A 17,797-nucleotide genomic window follows, 5' to 3' on the forward strand; every position below is an offset into this window, starting at 1 on the left:
GGCATGAATTCAAACACTTAAAAAAATAATTTGTACAAAGAACTGCTGGAGCTCAAAAACACCTGTGGATTACTGCTGAAAACTATAACTAGACATCAGGAATTGAATTTAACAGAGTATTGTGTAACTTGAAACATCTCTTCTTCAAAACTGACTGAGCAGGAAGTTTTACTTATTATTTTAATTCTTCACCATGTTCAACAAAATATTATTTTTCAACTTTAACCAGTCTCAGTTACCACAGACTGACTGGTATTCTTAAAACTGGAAATACATTCTTTTCATAATTGATGCTGAACTCCAAATGTCACTGTGGCACAAGCTACACCCATTCCATGACAATTTGAGGTCTGATTTAGCAGTCATCACGCAATAACACACCATTGAAAAGTGGAAACTCTCAATAGTTCGTGTGATTTTGGTACCAGAAAATAAAGCATCGGAAGCCAGAGCTCCCTATTACAGGGTCACCAGAGAAATAAAGGAAACAATAGTCTCCAGTGAATGTTGTGAGTAGAAAATACATAATGTATTACTGGAGATGCCATGAGTAGAAGTTAGTCAGTCCAAACTGAATGAAAATATTTTTTTACTTTTTCTAGTCTACCTGTTTTTTTAAATTTGTGACGGTGTCCTATATTACAGGCTTTGCTTTTTTATGATTCCTCATTTTAAACAATGTTCGTTAGCAAATTAACAAAGGCACCTGAAGTGTCAAATAATATCCTCAAATAATGTTTGGATTACAGCACATCTGGCAATTCTGTAACCCGAGAGATCAGACAACCCTCAACTGCAGTAAATATTCTGATCGCGATTTAGAACTAGATCAGCACATATCACAGCACTCAATGGTTCACAGCACGAGGGTTTTACAGCATTTAGGATACAAGAACCTCTCCTTCATTCTGTCATTTTCATTCAGAAAAGATCTGCTTACTTACACATAGTTTGATCCATTCTGCAAACCATTCTTCCTGCTTCAGGCACTCCATTTTAACCTACCTTCTCTCACTAGAAGATCATTAATTGTAACGCATCCGACCTTGACACCAAGCCTCTCAGTTATAACACACCTTTCAGTCAAAGCCTGGCATTGGCTGCTGGATCTTACAGGTTTAATTTTATCACTAAATCATGAATTTCACAATAAGGTCCAAAATGCTTCACTTCCAATTATGAAGGTGTGTGTATTCAACCTGTATCAATTATATTCAGTCTCTGGCTGACCATTTGAATTTAATTGATACAGGTTGAATACACACACCTTCATTACTTTATTGCTACTGGGTATCTTTTTAGATATCAAATACTTTGCTGATGGCTTCACATCTCACTGCAGCCCCACTCCTCATTATACCATCATTGGCAAATATATTCTCAAAATATTCCATTATATATTCAGACATTGTAATTAACTGGGGTTATTGCAATTTCTAAGAAAAAAGGTAGCACTTTCATCTGAGTTAGGTCATCGGTTCAAGCCCCACTCCAGAACTTGAGCACATAATCTAGAAAGTTCTATGTTGAAGATGCCATCTTTTGGTTGAGAAGTTATAGTAATATCCCGTCTGCCGGCTCGGGTGGATATAAAAGATCTATGGCACTATTCAAAGAGCAGATGTCTAGCAGTGTGCTGGCCAATATTTATGCCAACATTTAAAGAAACATTTCATAATTCTCAACGAATATACATTCCACTGAGAAATAAAAACTCCATTGGAAAAGTGATCCATCTGTGGCTAAAATGAGAAGTTATGGATAGTATTAGATTAAAAGAGGCTTATAATGTTGCCAAGAAGCCTGAGGATTGGGAGTATTAGAAACCAACAAAGGATGACCAAAATATTGATCAAGTGGGAGAAAACAGAATGAGAGTAAACTAGCAAGAAATATAAAAACAGATTGTAAGAGCTTCTACAAGTATGCAAAAAGAAAGGAGCAAAAGTAAATATACGTCCCTTAGAGGCTGAGACAGGGAGTAATTTTAATGGGTAATAAGGAAATGGCAGAGACGGTAAACAAATATTTTGTATCTGCTGTCTTCACAGTAGAAGGCACAAAAAGCATACCAGAAATAGTGGGGAGCCAAGGGTCGAAGGAGAGTGAGGAACTTAAAGCAATTAATATTAGTAAAGAAAAAGTACTAGAGAAACTAATGGGACTAAAAGGCTACAAATCTGCTGGACCTGATGACCTCTAACCTAGAGTTCTAAAAGAGGTGGCTGCAGAGATAGTGGGTGTATTGGTTTTGATTTTACAAAATGCCCTAGATTCTGGAACATTCCCAGTGAATTGGAAGGTAGCAAATGTAACCCCGCTATTCAAGAAAGGAGAGCGAGAGCAAGCAGGGAACTACAGGCCAGTTAGCCTTACATTAGTCCTGAGGAAAATGCTGGAATCAATTATTAAGGAAGTAGTAACAGTGCACTTCGAAAATCATCATTTGATTAGGCAGAGTCAACATGCTTTTATGAAAGGAAATCCTGTTTGAAAAATTTACTGGAGTTTTTTTGAGAATGTAATTAGCAGGATAAATAAAAAGGAACCAGTGGATGCAGTATATTTGGATTTTCAAATGGCTTTCGATAAGGTGCCACATGAAAGGTTGATGCACAAGATAAGGGCTCATGGGATTGGGGGGGGAATACATTAAGAAAAAAAAAGACTTGCATTTATTTCGCGCCTTTCACAACCACCAGATGTCTCAAAGCGATTACAGCCAATGAAGTACTTTTGGAGTGTAATCACTGTTGTAATGTGGTAAACGTGGCAGTCAATTTGCACAAGGCAAGCTTCCACAAAAAGCAATGTGTTAATGACCAGATAATCTGTTTTTGTTATGTTGATTGAAGGATGGATGTAGGCCAGGACACCGGGGATAACTCCTCTGCTCTTCTTTGGAAAAGTGCCATAGGATCTTTTACATCCACCTGAGAGAGCAAACGGGGGCCTCCATTTAACGTCTCATCCGAAAGGCGGCACCTCCGACAGTGCAGCACTCCCTCACTGCACTGCACTGGAGTGTCAGCCTAGACTTTTGTGCTCGAGTCCTTGGAGTGAGACTTGAACCCACAACATTCTGACTCACAGGCAAGAGTGCTACCCACTGAGCCACAGCTGACACATTAGGAAGGCAAATGGTATGTTGGCCTTATTGAAGGGGGGTTGGAGTACAAGAGTAAGGAAGTTTTGCTGCAATTGTACAAGGCTTTAGACCACACCTGGAGTACTGTGTAGTTTTGGTCTCCATACCCAAGGAAGGATATACCTACATTAGAGGGTGTGCCACGAAGATTCACTAGATTGATCCGGGATTAGATGGCTGTTCAATGAGGAGAGACTGAGTAGATTGGGTCTGTCTCTCTGGAGTTTAGAAGAATGAGCGGTGATCTCATTGAAACATATGTGATTCTGCGAGGGCTTTACAGGGTAGATGCTGAGAGGCTGGGGAGTCTAGAACTGGGGAGCATTGTCTCAGGATAAGGTGTCGGCCATTTTAGGACTGAGAAGAGGAGAAATTTCTTCACTCAGAGGGTTGTGAATCTTTGGAATTCTCTACACCAGAGGACCGTGGAGGCTCAGTCGTTGAGTATATTCAAGGCTGAGATAGAGATAGATAGATTATTGGACTCTAGGGGAATCAAGGGATGTGGGGAACGGGTGGGAAAGTAGAGTTGAGGTTGAAGCAGGCTCAAGGGGCTATATATGGCCTACTCCTGCTCCCATGATGTTATGTACCAAAACAGATTAATTGGTCATGTATATAATTGTTATTTGTGAGACCTTGCTGTGTGCAAATAGGCCACCGTGTGTGCCTGCATTTCAACATTGTACTCTACACACGCCTGACTTGAGCCTTGTAGTGGCGGTGGTGAGGCCCAGAGGGGTAAAGAGCGGAGCTGCTCATTATAGAGTGCCCAGCATTTGCCCTGCTCTTGTACCAGCATTATTAATATGGCTGGTCGAGCCAAGTTATTGATATGGCTAATCAATGGAGCCCTGCAATATGTTGATCGGAGGGTCTCGGCAATGGTGGCTGCATTGAAAGTCCGGGTGAGGTGGTTAGTTTTTCTTGTTCAAGAGGATCATTACCTGGCACTTACACGGCACAAATGTTACCCATCAGCATAAGGCTGGATATTGTCCAGGCCCAGACGTAGGCTAGCTTGGGCTGCTTTGCTTTCTTAGCGGAAGAGTTGTGAATGGAGCTGAACACTATAGAATCCTCAGTGATTAGTTGCACTTTATGTTTTACGGTGACAAGAAAGCCATTAACGTAGCTGAATGGAGGTGGTGGGAGAGCAGGGTTTAAGGAGATGGTTAGTGGTGGGGAAAACAAGCCACGGGTTACTCTGTTTCCTAGCCATCAGCTCCATCTCTCTCCCGGGCAACTGAGACTGAACCAGACCTTTCGCAAACTTGAGGGGTGAAATTGCCCCTGTTTGAGTGGCCCGTTTGGGGGCGTGCAAGACACTTTTCGCCCAGGTTGGGGGTGGGGGGGGGGTGTGGGGCGCACTGCCGGCTCCCAGAAATTGCCCGGGAGCTTGCAGAGGCGCCATTATCATTGCCGTACGCGGCGACCCCTCACCGGCGCACGCTGACCCCTTACTGCCCTGCGGGGGAAATTACTCTTGGGTCAGCGAGCCTCCCTGTTTTTTTCTGTGGTCCGGGCCACCATCGTGCAGCCAGGTACTTTGTTTTGGGTGCTGAACTACAGGCCTGGTACCACACTGCCCTGGTGGTCACTAAGAGTAGCTACTTCCACCTCCGTAACATCGCCCACTCCTGCCTCAGCTCACCTGCAGCTGAAACCCTCATCCATGCCTTTGTTACCTCGAGACTTTGACTATTCCGATGCTTTCCTGGCTGGCCTCTCATCTTCCACCCCCCATAAACTTGAGCTTCTCCAAAGCTCTGCTGCCCTTACCCTAACTTGCACCAAGTCCCAGTCACCCGCCACCCCTGTGTTCACTGATCTACATTGGCTCCTGCATTGGTCTGGCAACGCCGCAATTTTGAAATTCTCACCCTTATTTTTAATTCCTTCCATGGCTTCGCTCTTCCCTATCGCTATAACCTCCTCCAGCCTTACAACCCTCCAAGATCTCTGTGCTCCTCCAAATCTGACCCCTTGTTTATCCTGATTTTGATCACTCCATCAGTGCCTTCAGCTGCCTAGGCCCTAAGCCTCTCTACCCTTCTCTCCTCCTTTAAGACCCTCCTTAAAACCTTCCACTTTGACCAAGCTTTTGGTCACCTGTCCTAATATCTCATGTGGTTTAGCATCAAATGTTGTTTTATGATGCTCCTGTGATGCACCTTGGGACATTTTACTATGTTAAAGGCATTATATAAATTCAAGTTGTTGTTGTTATTATTATTCTGATCCAGAGTTGAAGCAATGATTAATTTATTAAGTGATGGTTTCACACTATTACTAGTTTAGGGGCATGCCATTATAACCAAGCAGCAGACAAAACTGGGTCTGTCTCTCTGTGCTGCCATTCTTGTACCATCCACAGACCTACACCTGTTACAGCTCTCCCTTAATTTACTCACTGACTCAATGGATACCACCAAGTAGTGTGGTACCATGCCTGACACATCGGACAAGTCCCACATTCAGAACATAGTCTATACAGATCTCAGCCTGCCAGTGGGGTGTCATAATGAGCCTCGGCATCTCCCCGAATACAGTTTGGAAAAATTGTCTTTGCTAGCCAATGTCTTCTATTGGAACGGGTGTTTGTGCAAACAAGTTTTGGCTTGGCTGTAATACCCTGATGAGAAGTAGCATATCAATACTCATTATCCAGACCAACATGAAGAATGGTGCATTGGCTGATACTTGAGGGCCACTGGCACTGTGTGAACATAACTCAGCACCAGAACATGTTTTAATACAGCACAACCTCAGTCATCAAATATGCCATTTTGCGCTGCCCTAAAGAAAAAGCATCATTAAACGAAACATACTTTTGATATGACTGCATTCTAAAGAGGCAACACTGAGCAGGCAAACAGCAAAATGAGCAAATATGTGTGGGTTAGCACTCCATTTTATTTCTCCCAATTTAAGGATTGTCACTGCACAATTCCCAACTCCAAAATGGTGGTCAGAATAATGACCACTGCACAATTTACAGCATGGGTTGACTGATCAGATACTGCCTACACATATGTCCGCTGCATTATTTGTCCGCCCCTCAATGACTTCCTGTGCATTCACACTACAAGTTTAGCCTCAGTTGTCTTCTCACTGACATTAAATTTGTGAAGCGTAAATTGGGTGGCAAGAACCAAAACTGACTCCAAACCAACTCCAGGGAGCCTTATTCCTCTTTTCCCCAGTGTCAGATCAGGTCCTGATTCTGAACTGAATGTAACAGTAATAGCCATTGTCTATTCACCATGCAGTTTCAAATTATTTGGACCCAAAATTGTCCTCCAGACTTTGTGAAGAACACCACTACGTCCGTTTATGGGATGCTCAGCAACAATTCTTTAGTGATAATTTCATTCTTTGGAACTTTACAGAGACGTTATTGCAAACTTTCAAGAAAAATGCAAAGCAAACTTGAACAGTGTTCAGGAAAAGCCTCATTATAAGAAATAAAAAAATTTCACGTGAATGTGCACTCACCTCAAACGAGCCAGTACAACCTGTAAAAATGTCAGTGCTGTGTTTAGTTCCGATTCCCTACAGGCACGGTATAGCAAACTAAACCCTTCATTCAACAGCTTCTCTTCTGAAAGGTGCAGGTAGGAGCTGGTCTCGAATACCTCCTGAACAGCGTCAATATATGTGGAAAGCAATGGCCATAGGGTCACTTTTCGGGTATGGTCAGTGGTTTTCAGGTAGAACTCTTTAGCTACGTGCTGAAAGTTAACTGACAGTTTTGTAGCAAGAAAACTGATGTCAACATTCTTCTCCTCGTACATCAGAAGAAAAGCAAAGTAGCCCCTCCAAATCAATGATTGTTGGGCAATAGAGAGCAGGCTGGGTTTTAAAAGGTCCAGCAGGTCCGATACCCGGCTGACAACATCCTCCATTCCAGCCACTGCTGCAAGGACCAGAAAAAGGCTGAAAAAGTTCTGAAGGCCCAACTCGGTAAGTTCCTGCATCTTCCGTTGATGGAACTTGGAATAAATCCTGGAAAATGAATGGGTTGTTTAGTTTCATTCAGCATAAACTAAAACATGTGAAATACTGTAAATTCACCTGAATCTGACTGCAAGGGACCTACGTTTGTCTTCACTAATCTTTTTCTCTTCACATATTTATGGAAGCTATTGCAGTCAGTTTTTATGTTCCCTGCAAGCTTCCTCTCATACTCTATTTTCCCTCTCCTAATTAAACCCTTTGTCCTCCTCTGCTGTATTACAAAATTCTCCAAGTCCTCAGGTTTGCTGCTTTTTCTGGCCAATTTATATGCCTCTTCCTTGGATTTAACACTATCCTTAATTTTCCTTGTTAGCCACAGTTGAGCCACCTCCCCAGTTTTATTTTTACTCCAGACAGGGAGGTACAATTGTTGAAGTTCATCCACGTGATCTTTAAATGTTTGCCATTGCTTATCCACCGTCAACCCTTTAAGTATCACTCACCAGTCTATTCTAGCCAATTAACGTCTCATATCATCGAAGTTACCTTTCCCCAAGTTCAGGACCCTAGTCACTGAATTAACTGTGTCACTCTCCACCTTAATAAAGAATTCTACCATATTATGGTCACTCTTCCCCAAGGGGCCTCGCACAAGATTGTTAGTTATTCCTTTCTCATTACACATCACCCTGTCTAGGATGGCCAGTCCTCTAGTTGGTTCCTCGACATATTGGTCGAGAAAACCATCCCTAATATACTCCAGGAAATCCTCCTCCCCCGCATTGCTACCAGTTTGGTTAGCCCAATCAATATGTAGATTAAAGTCGCCCATGATAACTGCTGTACCTTTATTGCGTTCATCCCTAATTTCTTGATTGATGCTGTCCCCATCCTCATTACTACTGTTTGGTGGTCTGTACACAACTCCCACTAGCATTTTCTGCCCTTTGGTATTCCGCAGCTCCACCCATACAGATTCCACATCATCCAAGCTAATGTCCTTCCTTACTAATGCATTAATTTCCTCTTTAACCAGCAACGCCACCCCACCTCCTTTTCCTTTCTGTCTATCCTTCCTAAATGTCGAATACCCCTGGATGTTAAGTTCCCAGCCTTGGTCACCCTGGAGCCATGTCTCCGTGATGCCAATTACATCATATCCATTATCGGCGCAATTAATTCGTTCCACCTCATTCCGAATACTCCTCGCATTGAATCAGAGAACCTTCAGGCTTGTCTTTTTAACATCCTTTGCCCCTTTAGGATTTTGCTGTAATGTGGCCCTTTTTGCTTTTTGCCTTGGGTTTCTCTGCCCTCCACTTTTACTTTTCTTCATTCTATCTTTTGCTTCTGCCCCCATTCTACTTCCCTCTGTCTCTCTGCATAGGTTCCTATCCCCCTGCCATATTAGTTTAACCCCTCCCCAACATTGGTTCCAGTCCTGCCCAGGCGCAGACCGTCCAGTTTGTACTGGTCCCACCTCCCCCAGAACCGGTTCCAAAGTCCCAGGAATTTGAATCCCTCCCTTCTGCACCACTCCTCACGTATTCATCCGAGCTATTCTGCGATTCCTACTCTGACTAGCACGTGGCACTGGTAGCAATCCTGAGATTACTACTTTTGAGGTCCTACTTTTTAAATTTAGCTCCTAGCTCCCTAAATTCGTCTTGTAGGACCTCATCCCATTTTTTTACCGATATCGTTGGTACCTATGTGCACCACGACAACTGGCTGTTTACCCTCCCCCTTCAAAATGCCCTGCAGCCGCTCCGAGACATCCTTGATTCTTGCAGCAGGGAGGCAACATACCATCCTGGAGTCTCGGTTGCGGCCGCAGAAACGTCTATCTATTCCCCTTACAATAGAATCCCCAATCACTATCGCTCTCCCACTCTTTTTCCTGCCCTCCTGTGCAGCAGAGCCACCCACAGTGCCATGGACTTGGTTGCTGCTGCCCTCCCCTGATGAGTCATCCCCCTCAACAGTACCCAAAGTGGTGTATGTGTTTTGCAGGGGGATGACCGCAGGGGAGCCCTGCACTACCTTCCTTCCACTGCTCTTCCTATTGGTCACCCATCCCCTATCTGGCTGTGTAACCTTTACCTGCGGTAAGACCAACTCACTAAACGTGCTATTCACGACACCCTCAGCATCGCGCATGCTCCAGAGTGAATCCACCCATAGCTTCAGTGCCGCAATGCGGTCTGTCAGGAGCTGCAGCCGGATACACTTCCCACATATATAGTCGTCAGGGACACTGGAAGCGTCCCTAACTTCCCACATAGTACAGGAGGAGCATAACACGTGTCCGAGCTCTCCTGCCATGACTTAACACTTAGATTAACTTAATTTGGCAACAATAATGCTAAAGATTACTTAGTGATAAAGAAAAGAAAAAGAGAAAACTACTCACCAATCACCAGCCAATCACTTACCCCCTTGGCTGTGACATCACCTTTCGATTTCTTTCTACTTCTTTTTTGCCTAATGAAGCACCTAAAACCTGTTTTGAGACCCCTCTGCCAAACTGGGCTACACTGAGTGGAGCAGGCTTTGTGACAGTGTTAAATTAACAATGATTGTGGGTTAGAATGTGTGGAGAAAGAGAGATCTTGTTACTCATCTATACCTTATTTTATTTGACTTGCTTATTTGTACTGCAAAAATGGCCAACATGCTCCACCCTTTGTTTCTGATTGGTCCCCTTGGAGGATAAGCCACATCCTGAAGTTTCACAGGAATGTAACTGGAACCGCCCATCACAAGGTCGCAATGATTTTGCAAATTGTAACTCGATCCACTTTGACTTCCTGAAGCGACACAGGACAGAGTTCCCCAGAAGACAGCAAGGGCCAGCCAAAGTGCCTTACCCTAGTCCAAGTGCATGCCTCTCCAGCCGAAGCGTTTACCCCCACCCCAGCCCCCCATAGATGGGGCATTGTGTACGGACTGTTAACAGGTTTATTGAATATGAAGTGAATAGTGACTGTATCATGACTTCTGGATATCATCCACTCCAACGATGTAGGGGGTTGGAAGAACGTGATCCGTCTTCCCCCCACCTGTGTCTCTCCCCTCCCCCACCTGTGTCTCATTCTCCCCTCCATATCTCTCTCCCCGCCCTCCCAAAGCTCGCTCTCTTCCCGCCCTCCCCCCACAAGCTCTCTCTCCACCTCCCCCCCCCCCCCTCCCAAAGCTCTCTCTCTTCCCCCTCCCCAAGCTCTCTCTCACCCCCAGCCTCTGTCCCTCGTCCCCAGCCTCTCTTCCCACCCCCCCCCACCCCATCCACTCTCTCTCCACCCCACAGCCTCTCTTTTCCCACTCTTCGCGCGCGCCCCCCCCCTCCCCCTCCCCATCAGCCTCTCTCTCTCACTATTGGGCCCCCGCCAGCCGCTTTCAGCCCGCAGGCGCCTGCCCACCCCTCTCGGCGCCCACGCCCGCCGCTCTCGGCCCCACACGGCCGAAGGGGTGGGGGGGGGCAGAAAGAGTCAGAACCTCAGGTCCTGCTTCTCGGCACCCCGTGCATGGAATGATTTGGGCCAGGAGGAAAGCGGAGATTGACAGGGGGCGGGGCTTGTCACCAGTCGGTCAAAAAAGTGCAGTACGGGCAGGGGTGGGGGTCGGGGTTTGACAGACACCCGTCTGTCAAAAAAAGTGCAGTACAAATAGTTACATTGTATTTTATTACCTTCCCTTCAGCTGTTTCCATGGGTGCGTCCCACTTGTTTCCTTTCCTTTCGTAATCTGCAGGGCCAGAATTCTGAGGAAGAGCTGAAAACTATTCTGAGACTGGTACAAGTTGGAGCTTTGGTCACCACAGCAACAGGTCTTTGTCATTTCAAGCATAGAAAAAGGAGATTTGTTCACACTGGCCAGTCCTTTCAGGCCAAGCCAAGGAATGTTGAAGGCACTATTCTGTGACAACAGACAGAAGAATGCAATGCAGTCAACAATACACTTTGGACATCCAAATGCAACACAGAAATACAAAACTTATTAAATCAGTGAGCTGACCGCATAACCCACAACAGATGAATAATTTAAAATATGCACATCTTTTCTTCAGAACACATCCTGAATCTTTAAAATATACACATATACAAGCAGAAAATAATTTGGCAGACTTACCAATTTAACAGACTGAAATCATGCCTCCCAAACATTACTAATTTACATGCAAAATTTCCCAGGTCTTTAATCAGATAGATTAATAAAGCATGAACAACTCAAAACTAAAAATTGCAATTTTCCTCATAGCTACCACACATTAAAAATTTGCAGGGATTGTATTATTCCCGCTGAAAATGCATTGAGAACTCCCGATGTCAGGCTCCGTCAACGTGAAAACCCATTGAAAAATGGTCAACATTTATCTGTAGTACCGGCTATGCCTGTAGAGGGCGGTGTAGATGGCTGAATTTGATTGACACGCTGTTATGATGCCATAAGGTGGAAATCAACCTCGCAGTGGCAATCTAGTAGCTCAGCAAGAGCAAGTAAACACCAGAAAGCAGTCCAAAAAAAGTGTGGTAACTTTGCGTATATAAATAAATGCATTCCTGAAAAGTATTTTCTATTTTACACACAAGGATTCTCTGACCTGTTGTGCACTTTCTTCCATGTGGTTGAAGCTCCACAGCCTCTCTTTCTACTGGGTGTCTGTTATTCTCATCTATTGCCAATCTCTATTTGTTTTCATCCCACGGGTGACAACTTGACCTCCAAGTGTCACGGTCCCAGACAGCCCTTTCAGTCCAGGGAATAGAATGGAAGAGAGGACAGGGGTGGGGAGGGAGGTAGAAACATAGAAAATAGGTGTAGGAGTAGGCCATTCGGCCCTTCGAGCCTGCACCACCATTCAATAAGATCATGGCTGATCATGCAACTTTAGTACCCCATTCCTGCTTTCTCTCCATACCCCTTGATCCCTTTAGCCGTAAGGGCAACATCTAACTCCCTTTTGAATATATCTAACGAACTGGCATCAACAACTCTCTGTGGTAGAGAATTCCACAGGTTAACAACTCTGAGTGAAGAAGTTTCTCCTCATCTCGGTCCTAAATGGCTTACCCCTTACCCTTAGATTGTGACCCCTGGTTCTGGACTTCCCCAGCATCAGGAATATTCTTCCTGCATCTAACCTGTCCAATCCCATCAGAATTTTATGTTTCTATGACATCCACTCTCATTCTTCTAAATTCCAGTGAATATAAGCCTAGTTGATCCAGTCTTTCTTCATGTCAGTCCTGCCATCCCGGGAATCAGTCTGGTGAACCTTCGCTGCACTCCCTCAATAGCAAGAATGTCCTTCCTCAGTTTAGGAGACCAAAACTGTACACAATATTCAAGATGTGGCCTCACCAAGGCCCTGTACAACTGTAGTAAGACCTCCCTGCTCCTATACTCAAATCCTCTCGCTATGAAGGCCAACATGCCATTTGCCTTCTTCACTACCTGTTGCACCTGCATGCCAACTTTCAATGACTGATGTACCATGACACCTAGGTCGCGTTGCGCCTCCCCTTTTTCTAATCTGTCACCATTCAGATAATATTCTGCCTTCCTGTTTTTGCCACCAAAGTGGATAACGTCACATTTACCCACATTATACTGCATCTGCCATGCATTTGCCCACTCACCTAACCTGTCCAAGTCACCCTGCAGCTTCTTAGCATCCTCCTCACAACTCACATTGTCATCCAGCTTAGTGTCATCTGCAAACTTGGAGATATTACATTCAATTCCTTCATCTAAATCATTAATGTATATTAAATAGTGGGGTCCAAGCACTGAACCCTGCGGTATCCCTCTAGTCACTGCCTGCCATTCTGAAAAGGACCCGTTTATTCCTACTCTTTGCTTCCTGTCTGTCAACCAGTTTTCTATCCACGTCAATACATTACCCCCATGTGCTTTAAGTTTGCACACTAATCTCGTGTGTGGGACCTTGTCAAAAGTCTTTTGAAAGTCCAAATACACCACAATTACTGGTTCTCCCTTGTCCACTCTACTAGTTACATCCTCAAAAATTCTAGAAGATTTGTCAAGCATGATTTCCCTTTCATAAATCCATGCTGACTTGGACCGATCCTGTCACTGCTTTCCAAATGCGTTGCTATTACATCTTTAATAATTGATTCCAACATTTTCCCCACTACCGATGTCAGGCTAACCAGTCTATAATTCCCCGTTTTCTCTCTCCCTCCTTTTTAAAAAAAAAGTGGGGTTACATTAGCTACCCTCCGATCCATAGGAACTGATCTAGATTCTATAGGATGTTGGAAAATGACCACCAATGCATCCACTATTTCTAGGGCCAGTTAAGTACTCTGGGATGCAGACTATCAGGCCCTGGGCATTTATCAGCTTTCAATCCCATCAATTTCCCGAACACAATTTCCTGACTAATAAGGGTGGGGGTCAGTCAACCAGCTAACTTCCTTATCCAACCTCCACTGCTCATCGCCCCAAGTTATTTACTAAACGCAGATTTATAAACATTAGGTGCTCATTTTCCCTTGGCTAGGCCGAAGCCCCAATCTCATTTGGTAGCCCCATTAGGTTGGGCCACAGGAAAAGCATCACAGAGAGCAATTGGGAAGAGTCTGCTGCAGCCACGACTCCAAGATGGTGGACGGGATGGTAGCTCCCCCTGAACAAATTTCCCTCTGGCCATCTGCTGCCAACTTCAGTCTTCTCTCCCCCAATTTCCCCTCCCCACTCTTTAAGCCCAATAGTGAGTGCATTTTTTTTACCCCTAAGTATTTCCATTACCCCTAAATCCCATGCTGCCAGGGCAACTACCTGAGCCCACTGCCCATCCCCCATGCTCCCCACAGGCCTACCTCTCGCTCCCCACTGGATGTGGCCGACTCAGCTACTCCACCCGATCCCCAACGATGCCCGCTAATCCTCCGACCAGCTCCAACCACAGGTTCGGGCTTACCTCACGCGTGAGCCTTCCCTCCGAGCCTTCACCAACGGCGACTGGGCCTCCTCCCCTTCAGCGGCGACCTGGCCTCTTCTCCTCCACCGGCGACCTGGCCTCTTCTCCTCCACCGGCGACCTGGCCTCTTCTCTTCCACCGGCGACCTGGCCTCTTCTCCTCCACCGGCGACCTGGCCTCTTCTCCTCCAGCACGCAGTGAGCACAATGGCTCTGACCACTCTGACCTCTCCGCCTTCCACTCTGAACACCCTGACCTCCACTCCACAAAATCGATCTCCGACCCTCCTAATGCCTGCCCCCAGCCAAGCTTCAGATCACCTACCACCTCACTGAAGGCCGCTACTCAGTGCTAAGCTTACAGCCAACATCTCGCCATAGGCAATTACACTCCTACAGCAGTGCCTGGTCTCCAGTTATCTTGGACCCCCTGCCACTGGACCAAGACCTCGCTCAGCTCGGCCGTGTAGTAGCCGGTGTGCAACGGCCACCCCACGTTAAAAGATCTCACGCACAGGCATCTTCCACCCTTCAATACGAAGTTCAGGACCTGGAACGTCAGGACCCTCATGGACAACTCCAACAGCGACAGGCAGGAACACCGCACCGCCATAGTTGCCCGGGAACTTAGACGCTTCGATGTTGACATCGCCGCCCTAAGCGCGACCCGGCAGGCAGGGGCAGGCCAGCTCAAGGAACAAGGTGGAGATTACACCTGCTTCGAGAAAGGCAAACCAGAGGAAGAATACCGCCTCCACAGTTTCGCTATCAAGAACGAGCTGGTCGACCGCCTCAGAGACTCGCCCTGCGGGATAAATGAACTTCTCAGGACTCTCTGACTCACCCTATCCTGGAATCAATGCGCCAGTCATCAGTGCGTACACCTCAACACTTAATGCAACAAATGAGACCAAAGAGGGTTCTTACTCCAGCCTCGAAAAAGCTCTGTTCGGGGCCCTACGGACGACAAACTGATCCTTCTCGGCGACTTCATTGCCAGGGTCAGCAAGGACACAGCTCTCTGGGGAGGTGTGATCGACAGAGGGGGTAGGGAAAACCAATTCCAACAGTACCCTGCTCCTGACAAAATGCCTAGAGCACGACCTTGTCATCACCAACACCTTGGTCCGCCAGAGAGACAAATACAAGGCATCATGGCAACACCCTCACTCCAAACACAGGCACCTGCTCGACTAGGTCATCGTCTGAGCTAGGGATCGAAAGGATGTACGTATCATCCGCACCATGACTGGAGCGGACGACTGCTGGACGGACCACCACCTAATCCGTTCCATCATTATCAACATAGCCGCAAAGTGGTGACGGTAACAGAAGCAGTGCCGCAAAAAAGTCAATGCTGGGGCACTCAAAGACCCAGCTAAGAGAGCCCTATACAGCCAGCGCCTCACTGCTAACCTGGCATCCCTTGATGACCCCGAGGCACAGAATGCCCACAGCGCCTGGTCTGCCCTCCAGGCCTCCATAACCAGTGCCTGCGAAGAAACGCTCAGTCACTCAACCAGGAAACACTAGGACTGGTTTGATCAGAAAAACCAGGAGATCCAAGAGCTAATAAATCGCAAGCGCAGGACATTTCTGAGCCTAAAACAACCCAACTCGGGGGCAGCAAAACAGCATTATGGCCGAGGTCCAACAAAAAACCCGTGATCTAAAGAATAGATGGTGGGTGGAGAAAGCACAGGCGATTCAGCAGCTGACCAACAGCCATGATGTGCGAGGATCCTTCACCGCAGTCAAGGCCACCTACGGCCCAAACACCCAAAGCCCCACCCCACAGCTGGCCAAGAATGGGGAGACACTCATCAAGGACACCGAGGCAGTCAGGACCCGGTGGAAGGAGCACTCAGATGATCTCCTTAACAGAAACTCTGTCCTCGACTCCATTCTGCAGCATGCTACCCACCACCATCTCAGCAAAGCCCCAGCCTTGCATGAGGTAGAAAAGGCCATCCATCAGCTCAAGAACAACAAGGCAACGGGAGCTGAAGGAATCCCCGCTGAGGCACTAAACTATGGCGGAGAGGCACTATTGGTACGAATGCATGAGCTCATCTCTCTCATCTGGAAGGAGAAGAGCATGCTGGGAGATCTCGTGATGGTCTCAGAGATGCAGTGATCGTGACCAGCTTTAAAAAAGGGGACAAGTTCGACTGCGGCAACTACAGCCTGTTATCAGCCACTGGGAAGTCGTCGCTAGAATCCTCCTCAACCGTCTTCTCCCTGTGGATGAGGAGCGCCTCCCGGAGTCACAGTGCGGATTTCGTCCTCTACGGGGTACAATGGACATGATTTTTACGGCGTGACCGCTACAAGAAAAATGCAAGGAACGCACCAATCCTTGTACAGGGCCTTCTTTGACACTGTCAACCCCGAGAGGCTGTGGAGCATCCTCCTGCATTTCAGCTGCCCGCAAAAGTTTGTCACCATTCTCCGCCTGCTCCACGACGACATGCAAGCCGTGATCCATTACAGACCCAATCCACGTCTGGACCGAGGTCAAGCAGGGCTGTGTCATTGCGCTAACTTCTCTTCTCAATGTTCCTCGCTGCAATGCTCCACCTCACTCAACAAGCTCCCCACAGGAGTGGAACTAAACTACAGAACCAGTGGGAACCTGTTCAACCTTCGTTGCCTCCAGACCAGATCCACGACTGCCCCAACCTCTGTGGTCGAACTGCAGTACGCAGACGACGCATGCGTCTGCGCACAGAGTGTGAACTCCAAGTCATAGTCAACATCTTCACTGAGGCGTACGAAAGCATGGGCCTTACACTAAACATCCATAAGACAAAAGGTCCTCCACCAACCTGAGCCTACTACACAGCACTACCCCCCAGTCAAGATCCACGGCGCGGCTCTGGACAACGTGGACCACTTTCCATACCTCGGGAGCCTGTCATCAACAAGGGCAGACATCGATGATGAGATTCAACACTGCCTCCAATACGTCAGTGCAACCTTCGGCTGCCTGAGGAAGAGAATGTTCGAAGATCAGGCCCACAAATCTGCCACCAAGCTCATGGTCTACAGGACTGTTGTGATACCCGCCCTCCTGCATCGCTCAGAGGCGTGGACCATATACAGTAGACGCCTCAAATCGCTGGAGAAATACCACCAACAATGTCTCCGCAAGATCCTGCAAATCCCCTGGGAGGACAGACGCACCAATGTTAGCGTCCTCGACCAGGCCAACATCCCCAGCATCGAAGCAGTGACCACACGTTGTTCGCATGCCTGACACAAGCGCTTTACTCGGAACTCCTACACGGCAAGCGAGCCCAAGGTGGGCAGAGGAAACATTTCAAGGACACCCTCAAAGCCTCCTTGATAAAATGCAACATCCCCACTGACACCTGGGTGTCCCTGGCCAAAGACCACCCTAAGTGGAGGAAGTGCATCCGGGAGGGCGCTGAGCACCTCAAGTCCCGTCGCCGAGAGCTTGCAGAAACCAAGCGCAGGCAGAAGGAGCATGCAGCAAACTAGTCCCACCCACCTTTTCCTTCAATGACTGTCTGTCCCACCTGTGACAGAGACTGTAATTCCCGTATTGGACTGTTCAGTCACCTAAGAACTCATTTTTGGAGTAGAAGCAAGTCTTCCTCGATTGAGGGACTGCCTGATGATGATTGGGCTCCTGAGGGCCGGCACTGACACAGGGACCGTACCCTGCTTCGAAATGGCATCGCCACTGCAACTCATCACTTTTCTTAACCAAACAAAAAA

The 17,797-nt window shown here is 46.8% G+C and overlaps 1 protein-coding gene across 2 annotated transcripts in view; it reads right to left on the reverse strand.

Annotated features, from left to right (window-relative positions):
• mms22l (MMS22-like, DNA repair protein) overlaps window positions 1-17,797 on the reverse strand; it is a 203,387-nt gene that overhangs the window by 93,471 nt on the left and 92,119 nt on the right. For both annotated transcript variants that reach the window (XM_070885405.1, XM_070885404.1), the window contains exons 13-14: window positions 10,797-11,023; window positions 6,647-7,156 (exon numbers count right to left, since the gene is read on the reverse strand). In XM_070885405.1, coding sequence (XP_070741506.1) covers window positions 6,647-7,156; window positions 10,797-11,023 — 737 coding nt within the window. The remainder of the gene's footprint in view (window positions 1-6,646; window positions 7,157-10,796; window positions 11,024-17,797) is intronic.

The sequence above is a fragment of the Pristiophorus japonicus genome, chromosome 7 (assembly GCF_044704955.1).
Source record: "Pristiophorus japonicus isolate sPriJap1 chromosome 7, sPriJap1.hap1, whole genome shotgun sequence".
Lineage (NCBI taxonomy): Eukaryota > Metazoa > Chordata > Chondrichthyes > Pristiophoridae > Pristiophorus > Pristiophorus japonicus.